Genomic DNA, 10,570 nt, shown 5'->3' on the forward strand with positions numbered 1-10,570 from the left:
AAATATATATATATATATATATATAAATTTTCATATATATTAAAATATATTAATTTTTAACTCAGATAAAATTAAATTTTAGAAAAACAAAAATACAATTAAGTTTATAAGTTATATAAAAATTATTACAATATATATGTTGGTGATATATTTTTTTATTCAGTATTAAACAAATTCCTCAGTTCTGTCACTTGTAAATCCAGAGCCTTGTTAACATTTATTGAGTCAGCCTGAAGTGGTTTTATCAGGTTTGAGGTCTTGAGTCTACAGTTGTAAAGGTTTCTTGTTTGAAAACTGAGCACTCAGACAGATGAAAGACTTCCATATGGTGTTCATACTAATCTTCAGTGTTTTTGAGGGGCTGCGGTGGAGTATTAAAAGTACCACTGTAGTCTCAATGTACGTTACTGGATTAGATCATACTGTGTATTGTACAGCTTTCAGTATTTTCCACTCAGTTGGCCAATCTCACTTCTAAACCAGAACTGCCATCCAGGTTATTTTGATAAACTCAGGTGTAATTTGCTGGTGTTATTTTAATCCCCCCAAAGGCCTAAAACGTTACTGCTGTGCACATACCTTCATTCGAGATCATATAACGTGATGCCGTTAAAGAGCATGATTTGTATGCATGTTCATACCAAAAGCGTACATGATTAAATACTGTAAGAATATTTGGAAGCTCTTTAGTGACTCCCTTTAGCACATTTTTTAACTCCCATTGCTGCTCATAATGATGGAAATAATCTATAACACAGTTTCCAGTGTCTGTGTTCACTATGAAAATAACAGACCATGTCTGAGAATATGAGGATTCATTGGGTCATGGGAACATGTTTTAAAAGACTGTAAGTGTGACATGAATGTTTTAGAAAGCAGTAAGTGCTCTTTCTAATAATAAAGCACAAGGTGAGAGCAGGGCTGTCTCTGATATTCTCAAAAAATAAGATTAACAGGTTAACTCAAATGTGACCTTGGACCACAAAAGCAGTTTTAAGTCTCTGGGGTGCATTTGTAGCAATAGCCAAAAAAACATTTTATGGGTCAAAATTATCGATTTTTCTTTTATGCCAAAAATCATTAGGATATTAAATAAAGATCATGTTCCATGAAGATATTTTGTAAATTTCCTACCGTAAATATATCAAAACTTAATTTTTGATTAGTAATATGCATTGCCAAGAACTTCATTTGGCGATTTTCTCAATATTTGGATTTTTTTGCACCCTCAGATTCCATGTTTTCAAATAGCTGTATCTCAATCAAATACTGTCCTATCCTAACAAACCATGCATCAATGGAAAGCTTATTTATTCACCTTTCAGATGATGTATACATCTCAATTTCAAAAAATTGACCCTTATGACTGGTTTTGTGGTCCAGGGTCACACATATTTGAATGTGCTGTGCTAAATTCTTACATAATGGAATTGACAAGAATTTGCATTTTTATGACTGTTGTTTTGTGCAAATATTAATTTTTAGATCCCCTGCATACTCACAGAAGATACAACAGCGACTACAGCTCCTCCAGCGAAAGCCCCTCCATAACATCATCAGACCCCGACTACAGACAAGGTTGTACTAATATCCTCATCCATTTTTTAATACAACAGGTGCATGAAGTATTTCTAGGTTCAGTGCTGGATAGTAACTGATTACTGGATTACGTAATCAGATTCCAAAAATTAAGTAATTATGATCAGGTTATATTAAATTTTAAAGTGCACATAATCAGATTACAGTTACTTTTCTTATAGATTACATGATTGCATCGTTTCTAAAAAAAAAAAAGCACTATTAAAGCACTATTTGATGTTGATAACAAAGAATGGAAAACATTTTCTTACAAGTTGCGTCAAAAGTACTCAAAGTACTCGGACTACCTTACCTAATATGTGTAATACAACAGATGTTGTCACAAACTACAATTTCCATTATGATTGTAATCAGTAATGGATTACAATTTGTAAGTAATATACCTAGCACTGTCTGGGTCATATTTTGCTCAAGTCAAAATGATCTCTTAAAACATATTTTATTAAATTCTGCTGGTTTAAGCTCTATTAGGAAGTTATATTACTCCACAAAAACTTTTTAGTCTTTTTGTAGCAGTGTCAACCCTAAATACATTTTTGAGTTTTTATCTAAAGCAAACTTTAGAATTGCTTGTTGAATTTTTGAATTGTCCTTTTATACTGTCAACTTGTTACTCGTTAAAAAAAAAAAAAAAAGATGTTACTTATGGAAGCCCGTTTCCGCCACTGAATAAAAAAGGTAATTGTGACTTACTGACTTTTTTTCTCATAATTGTGATACAAACTCACAATTCTGACTTGTTTTCTCAGAGTTGCGTGATATAAACTCGCAATTGCAAGTTAAAAAGTCATAATTGTGAGATATAAACTCGCAATTCTGAGAAATAAAGTCAGAACTGCGAGATATAAACTCACAATCCTGACTTTTTTTCTCAGAATTTATGGATGGCATTTATGAATGCAGTGTGAGTCACCGCATCTCATAATACTGTGGCCATTTCAACACTTTAGATGAATGTGGGTGGATGTCATTTGAATTCACTCATTGATGACCATCCAGTTCATATAGGGGACATAAAGATGCTTTTTTTATTTGACTGCGGCTCTCTAGGACCGAACTTGCCTACCCCTGTCATAGGTGAAAGTTATCTATGTTTTCCTTGTTTCTAAGAGCAAGGTTTGGGTTAGTGTGTAGTATTGTAGATAGTGTGTGTAGTATAATGTAGATAGTTAGAACCGTGTTCAAGCAGTAAAGTTCACAAGTCTTCATAAATATTGTGAGAAATGTTATTTTGAACACATGTGGTTCTCATGATTTGAAAGGCTCATAAATCAGCCAAATAATGCTTTGCATGTCAATTAAAGTGTCAAAAGGTTTCTGTGGGAGTTAAAGGAAGTATGCAATAAATATTAGCATCTTAATATGAAAATCATTGCGCCTACGGGCTGTCCTTGCTAGGATATAACTTTTAAGGTCTCTCTGTGTGTTTTTTAGATTATGGAAAAAGTGTTCTGCTTATAAATGTATGTGAAGTTGTTTTAAAATGAGCATTTGAATTATGTCATCACTATTGTCACAATCGTAAGGCCAGTTTATGTTAGATACTTTGCACTTTGATATCCCACTGTTTTCCCTCGTTCTCTGCCATTAACAGCTTTTCCAGTGATCTCACAGCAGCTTTTGTTGCATTTTATTCTTATTTTCCCTGGCAAACCCCCAAAAGTCAGTGTGAATACTGTAAAAACTTCCATCTAATATATTTCTAATTGAGTCAGTGATATTCTACTCCTCCCCCTGCTGGTTAACCTGCTGAACTACCCAACACTGCTCTTCCCTGCTGTAGATGTTGGGCGTGATGCGGTCATGACGAGGGTTGCCAGGTGTTCCTGTTTTGTAGAGCAGGTTTTGGGGAAGAGTTCAGTAATTGATTCTCTGAGGATGCCCAAGGCAAAGAGCTGCGCCATGGGTCACCCCACAGCAACCAGCTGGCTCTGCTATTGGGTGGCATGCCAGAGTGCTTACGTAACACACAATGCTTCACGCTTATTCTGCTAGGATTCATTTTCACCTTTCCATCTTATGATCTGAATTTGAAATGTGCAAATGTTTTTTTGAACAAAAATAATGGATTTCAAAGCAGTGAAAATGCACGGAGTTACTACACTTGCAAACACCTTCCTGGTTTTGCCTTGTTTCCAGACTTTTTGAGGCGGGTCAGGATGAGCTGTCAGGCGCAGAACTTCTGATCCAGCGTCAGGAAGAGTTGCACAGGCTCCAGGCCCGGCTATCTAGAGCCTCCATCTATCCCGGCGAAGACCCACGCGCCTCCATACTGGACCTGGCTGAGCCCCTTCGCAGCAGTCCTTTGGAAGCAGGCCTTCATCCACGCAAATTTAAAGTAATGCAGTGTAGCTGAATTCAGATTGAATTCACATTATACAAGTTTTAGTGTTAATGACAAAAGATAAAGTAGTCCAGTTTAATTGAGTTCAGATTGAATTCACTTTATGCATTGTATATTGCATTATTAATAATCCAAATAAAATGTAATCCAGATAATCTGAATTCAGATTGAATTGACTTCAGCTTTGTCATTCACACTATAACTTTTATGAAGTAATTGCATTTAACTGAATGCTTGTTTATGCAGGTTTTGCATGATTGATGTAAAGCAAAAGAATCAAGGTCAACTAAATTCAGATTAAATTCAGTTTATGCAAGTTACTGTGTTAATGACAAAGAATAAAGTAATCCAGTTTAACTGAATTCAGATAGAATATGCCTAAAGTGCATTTACTGTAATTCAGATTTAATTCACTTAATGCACATCGCATTGTGAATAAAATAACAATCCAGTCCTTCTGAATTCACACTGAATTCACTTTAGTTTTGCACTATTCACACTATAACTGCCATTAAGTAATCCATGCTGAATTGAATTCATAGTTACTTTAAGCATGTTTAAACGTGAATGATGCAAAGCTGAATAAATAAAAGTCACCTTAATTCAGATTGAGTTATAGTGTAAATGATGCAAGCATAAAATAATTCAGTTTGGCTTAAGATGTTACTTTGTAAATTATATATATGTTTTCTGAAGGAAAAAGCAGAATAACTTCAAATTGTTACTAAAACTAAATTTAACTATGTGGGACCTTTAAAATGTATTTTGTTCTTGTTGTAGAATTTGTTTGGCCCTGAGTTTGTGAGGATGAGCAGCGAGCCAACTGTGGTTTTAACCGTTCCCTGACTTTTTTTCTCAGAATTTATGGATGGCATTTATGAATGCAGTGTGAGTCACCGCATCTCATAATACTGTGGCCATTTCAACACTTTAGATGAATGTGGGTGGATGTCATTTGAATTCACTCATTGATGACCATCCAGTTCATATAGGGGACATAAAGATGCTTTTTTTATTTGCATATTACTGTGCAAGGCACATACTTTACATGCATTCGTTTCACAACTTTCTTCTGTACTCAAACAGCTAAGAAGCCGGAAGATTTAAGGCGATACAGCTCTCAGGTCGGCCTGTCAGAGCATGACGCCATTTCACTCAGCAGTGCACAGAGACGCAGGTATTATCTCTTTTTCTCTGATGCTTCCTGCTTTGTGTTGATCAATCATGCACGTCCTGTCTGTACTGACCCCTTCTAGAGGTCTTTTGTGGACCCCAGCCCAAGTTAATGATAATCTAAACTCCTTCCTGAGTTCATTTCCTCACATCCTGTTCAAGTTTAGTTCTGGTTACAAGAACCACAGCTGTGTGTGTGTGGTTTTATTTTGGGGACAAAATTGTCCCCAGAAATGATACAAACAGCACAAAACCTCATCCTCATAGGTCAGGGGTAGGCAAGTTCGGTCCTAGAGAGCCGCAGTCCTAGCTAATCTGCTTTGCTTTATACTGCTACGTAATTGTGTATACATTTATCGTTTTTGTATGTGTTTCAGCAGAACAAGCGTGGGAAGGTGGAGGAGAGTCAGAGGAAGGTGGGGGTGGTCTTACTGAACGGGCAGAAGTTAGAGCTGTGTTGCGATGTGAAGGCGGTCTGTAAGGATGTTTTGGACATGGTCGTAGCTCACATTGGACTGGTCGAGCACCATCTCTTCAGTCTCGCCTACTTTAAAGGTGCATAAACCAACTTCCTTTAAAACTGGTATTAAACTATGTGAAAATTCACTCTCTACTTTTCTGCCCCCATTAGTATTTTGTATACCTTTCTGTGTTATACAAAAAATTAAAGTAAATATGTTTTCATAGAAATACAGTTTTGTGTTTTTTGTTATTTAAGTCAAGTCTAAATGAAAGCTCCATGCAGAATGAATTAATATCTTATTACTCCTTCATGTTAATGTCCTCTTTGGAATGGTGTTTAGGAAGAATTTCTTGGAAATGTCAACAGTATGATTTATTGCAGCTTATGTTATGGGTACCTGTTCAGGTAAACAGAGCAATTTGATCATGAAGTGTGTAAATACAACAGAATAAATAACTGTTGTTCTCTTCCTGACGCACTGCCCCTGCGTGACTCCTCTAGTTACAGCTCTAATGGACATGGGTGATTTGTGTCCACAGACGGTTCATTAAGTCCTCTGACTCATGCCTTCCAAACCAAAGGCTGCTTTAGTTTGTTATGCTGCATTGAACTCTTTTAGCATGATCTATTTGTTTATCTTTCTTTATCTTTCCTCTTCTTTTTTTTTTTTAGATGACGAGTTCTTCTTCATTGAACCTGATGCCAAACTTTCAAAGGTGGCGCCTGAAGGTTGGAAGGATGACCCGAGGAAAAAGAAGATGGATGTCAATTTTAATCTGTTCCTGCGTATCAAGTTCTTTCAGGATGATGTCAGTCTGATACAGTAAGAGCTGACAACATAATCAGAGTCTAAAAATATAATTCTTTCTTATGAGTCATTAGCTTTTTCATGAATTGCAAAATAATGCAGTAAATCATTGCAATTTTTATTTATCAGAAATGTAGCTACAGTAGAAAGCCAAATGCTTTTACAGCGGTTTTAATTTTATTGGTGCAACTCCAGAACTTTGTGGTTACGTGTTCCTCTTGTTAGGCCACCACAAAGAAAATATAAACCAGTTCACAGTGGGTCTCAATTATGTTGCAAAAATATGTTTTCAAGGAAATAGTTTGAAATAGCTGAACAAAAATATAGTTTCTCACTTCACCCACCTTTGTCAGCTTCATTTTAGTAAAGACTATGGAATACCCAAGACGTGTCACTCGTATAGTTTTGAATGGGGAAAAATGCAACACTCAATATGGCCGCTCTATCGAACGAAGCCCCGCCTTTTGAGCAAAAGAGCCAATCGCTAATCAGTAAAGTCACCGTGTCACTGCAGCTGCCCTTAGAAGTCAGTTGCTATAGAAACAGTCATAAGCTATAAGAAATACGCTTTTTATAACTCTATTTGTGCAAAAGAAACAACATTTATGACACAGTTGTTGTCAGATTTCATTGGTGATTTCAAATATGAAATTTAATCGTAAGCTTAGTGAACAGTTTTGGAGAATTTGATGTTTTCCCATTCAAAGAGATAGGAGCTGCACTTGCATGCCTGAGAGGCGTTTCAAAGATGGCTGCCGAGTGATATGACTTGAAGCATATATATATACACACTATTGTTCAAAAGTTTGGGGTCTGTAAGATTTTTTAATGTTTTTGAAAGAGTGTCATATGCTCACCAAGGCTCAATTTATTTGATCAAATACATAGCAAAACAGTAATATTGTGAAATATTACAATTAAAACCATTTACTATATTAATATATTTTAAAATGTAATTTATTCCTGTGATGGGAAACTGAATTATCAGCCATTCTCAAGACACAGTTATTATTATCTATGTTGAAAACAGTTTGCTACTTTTATCAGCGCTACTTAATATAGATGTGGAAACTGTAACATTTTTTTTCAGCATTCTTTGATTAATAGAAAGTTAAAAAAACAACATTTATTTGAAAGATTGTCACAATGTAACAATTTGAAATTCTTTAATGTCACATTTAATCAGTTCAATGTGTCCTTGCTGAATAAAAGTGTTAAATAAAAAAATAAATAAAAATAAACAAACAAAATCTTCCATACTTTTAAACAGTTATTTATATTAGCATGTACAGTATATACGTATGTACATGTATGTATTATTCAGTTAACCCAAAATAATTAATTAACATTGTTTTATATAGACACACAATGACCAAACACCAGTACTACTTGCAGCTGCGGAAGGATATATTAGAGGAGCGGGTACGCTGTGACCTGGAAAATGCCATGATCTTGGCATCTCTGGCACTGCAGGCAGAGTTTGGGGACTATCAGACTGAGGTACAAACTACATCAGAAAAATAGAGGAATATTTTGTTTGAGATTTTTGAAAATGGCTTTTTTATTTTATTTTATTATTTTATTTTATTTTATTTTATTTTATTTTATTTTATTTTATTTTATTTTATTTTATTTTATTTTATTTTATTTTATTTTATTTTATTTTATTTTATTTTATTTTATTTTATTTTATTTTATTTTATTTTATTTTATTTTATTTTATTTTATTTTATTTTTGTATTTTATTTTATTTTATCCCAAAGTGCATTGCATCTAAAATACAAAGATTTTTGTGAAAAAGGAATCTTAAATTCTACATCTAAAGTTTATTTTGATCATCTGAGCATCATCTTATCTCAGTACATGTTTTCTCCTCTTTGTTCCGTCAGCTTCACGGAAAGACATATTTCCGAACGGAGCACTACCTCCCTGCTTCGGTTCTGGATAAGATCGATCAGACCACCATTAAAGAAGAGTTACCCAAACTCCACAGCTCATACTACAACGCTTCAGAGCAGGAGGCCGAACTTGAGTTCCTCAAGGTCAGGAACGAAACACATCAATCAAGTGTGATTCAAGGCAGAGCTTCCTGATTGGCCAAACTTCCATAATTGACTTGAATAAACGTAGATTGCTGCAGTCTGTTTTCTCTCAGATACTCTTGATTACAGCTTTTTGAATCGGAGTAGTCGCAAGACCAAAAGTTGTTCTTGGAACTTGGTTGTACACATTCACATACATCAATTGTTTCTTTTTTTAACTAGATAAGTGCAGTCAATAATTGTGAATAAATGGACTTTAATTATTTTGATTCAGATACATTTTCTTTCCTAATAGCTGTTGTTGTAGACTGCATTTGATTAGATCTGTCTCGTCATTTCTCTGTTATGTAAAGGTGTGCCAGAGACTGCCGGAATATGGAGTTCACTTCCATCGTGTGCTTCCAGAAAAGAGATCCTTGACTGGCATCATGCTGGGCATTTACTCGAAAGGTGTCCTCATCTTCGAGGTCCTGAATGGAAATCGAACCCCTGTGCTAAGGTTCCCCTGGAGGGATACCAAGAAGATCTCTTTCACGGTAAGATGTTTAAATTCGCATGTTTACATTTAGTGGAAATCACACAGCTGTGCTGGAGTTTCCCAGAAAAACCAAAGAAGTTCAGCTTCAGGCTGTTTCCACATGGAATCATTTGGAGTGTCAGTAACCCCTTATGTCTTTGTGTTTCTGTATGGTAGAAAAAGAAGATTTGCTTGCAGAACACTTCGGACGGGATCAAACATCTGTTTCAGACAGATAGTCAGAAGACCTGCCAGTATCTGCTGCAGCTGTGCTCGGCCCAGTACAAGTTCCACCTGCACATGAAAGCCAGACAGAACAACCAAGAACTGCAGGACCTGGGTAAGGGAAAAAAAAAAAAAAGAGCAAACACAATGGCGACTGAGAAATCAAACATTGATTTTTAGGATTTACACTTTATGAATACAAAAAAAAAAAGCACAAAAACACTATAAATATTGTAAATATAGATTCAGATTGTATATATCTTTTTAAAATTATTTCTTTATTTTTGTTTGGCACTTTTAGTTCGGAATCTTTTTAAAGAAATCAATACTTTTGTTTATAAAGGATGCGTTATGATCAAAAGTGTTTAAAAATAACAAAGACATTTATAATGTTAGAAAAGATTTCTATTTCAATAAAATGCTGTGTTTAAAATTTCTGTTCATCAAAGAATCATGAACAAATAACAGTTTCCACAAAAATCAACATAATAATAATAAATGTTTCTTGAGCAGCAAATCAGTATATTAGAATGATTTCTGAAGGGTCATGTGACACAGTAATGATGCTGAAAATTCAGTTTTGCCATCAAAGGAATAAATCCCATAAAAATATATATTTATAAATATGTAATATAATAAAAAAAAACATTGTTGTAAATTGTAGTATTATTCCACAATACTGTTGTTTTACTGCATTGTTGTTCAAATAAAACATTAAAAAAACGCTTACCGACCTCAAACTTTCGAGCAGCATTTAATGGATTTACTTAGAATAAACATTTTATAATATTAAACAAATCACATTCTGTTTTCAAATTTTCCTCCAAGATGAGAGCACACTTTTAAAGACAGAAGTAAGACCACTTGAGGACTTCTGATATTTAATTTCCATAATTCAAAAATATTTGCATCAAAGAGAAACTTTTAGTTTCAGGCAGAATATAAGAGTTAAACTCCTAGTTATTAAACAAAATGAGAAAATCTCATTTGAAATAAGAGGCTTTGAGAAAATTGGGAAGTGTTCCAAATGGCCCATTCTCCTCAGGCTGCTCTTGAAGAATTGGCATTGAACTGAAAGTTTCAGGTTTGAAAAAGCACTCTAGGGTCAACAACATAAGCCGGGATGTAGAGCTTTCTTTGTTGTGTAAAAACAACAAATGCCATGTGAACTGAAGTTCTTGGTTTTAACTGTTGCTCTTTTCATGTCGTTTACTATCTTCTGTCCTTTTTCCCTGCAGAGTACTCTCCTCTGAGCAGTCTGCAGTACTCTGATGAGATGGGTGCAGTTAGTCTGTCCCCCAGCTCTGACCCTGAACTCTACAAGAGGATGTCCTACTCTGAGATCTCCCTCAGCAAGAGTTTGAGTCGGATCTCTGTTCCACCTGAGCCACCCTATCAG

At 34.9% G+C, this 10,570-nt stretch overlaps 1 protein-coding gene across 1 annotated transcript in view; it reads left to right on the top strand.

Moving 5' to 3' along the window:
- LOC107662716 (tyrosine-protein phosphatase non-receptor type 13-like) overlaps positions 1–10,570 on the top strand; it is a 91,252-nt gene that overhangs the window by 50,230 nt on the left and 30,452 nt on the right. Inside the window, 11 exon segments of the mRNA XM_016452797.1 lie at positions 1,486–1,578; positions 3,487–3,553; positions 3,739–3,937; positions 4,724–4,831; positions 5,497–5,671; positions 6,252–6,402; positions 7,749–7,887; positions 8,277–8,429; positions 8,783–8,965; positions 9,124–9,286; positions 10,410–10,567. Of these exon segments, the coding sequence (XP_016308283.1) occupies positions 1,486–1,578; positions 3,487–3,553; positions 3,739–3,937; positions 4,724–4,831; positions 5,497–5,671; positions 6,252–6,402; positions 7,749–7,887; positions 8,277–8,429; positions 8,783–8,965; positions 9,124–9,286; positions 10,410–10,567 (1,589 nt within the window).

The sequence above is a fragment of the Sinocyclocheilus anshuiensis genome, unplaced genomic scaffold (assembly GCF_001515605.1).
Source record: "Sinocyclocheilus anshuiensis isolate Anshui unplaced genomic scaffold, SAMN03320099.WGS_v1.1 scaffold457, whole genome shotgun sequence".
NCBI lineage: Eukaryota > Metazoa > Chordata > Actinopteri > Cypriniformes > Cyprinidae > Sinocyclocheilus > Sinocyclocheilus anshuiensis.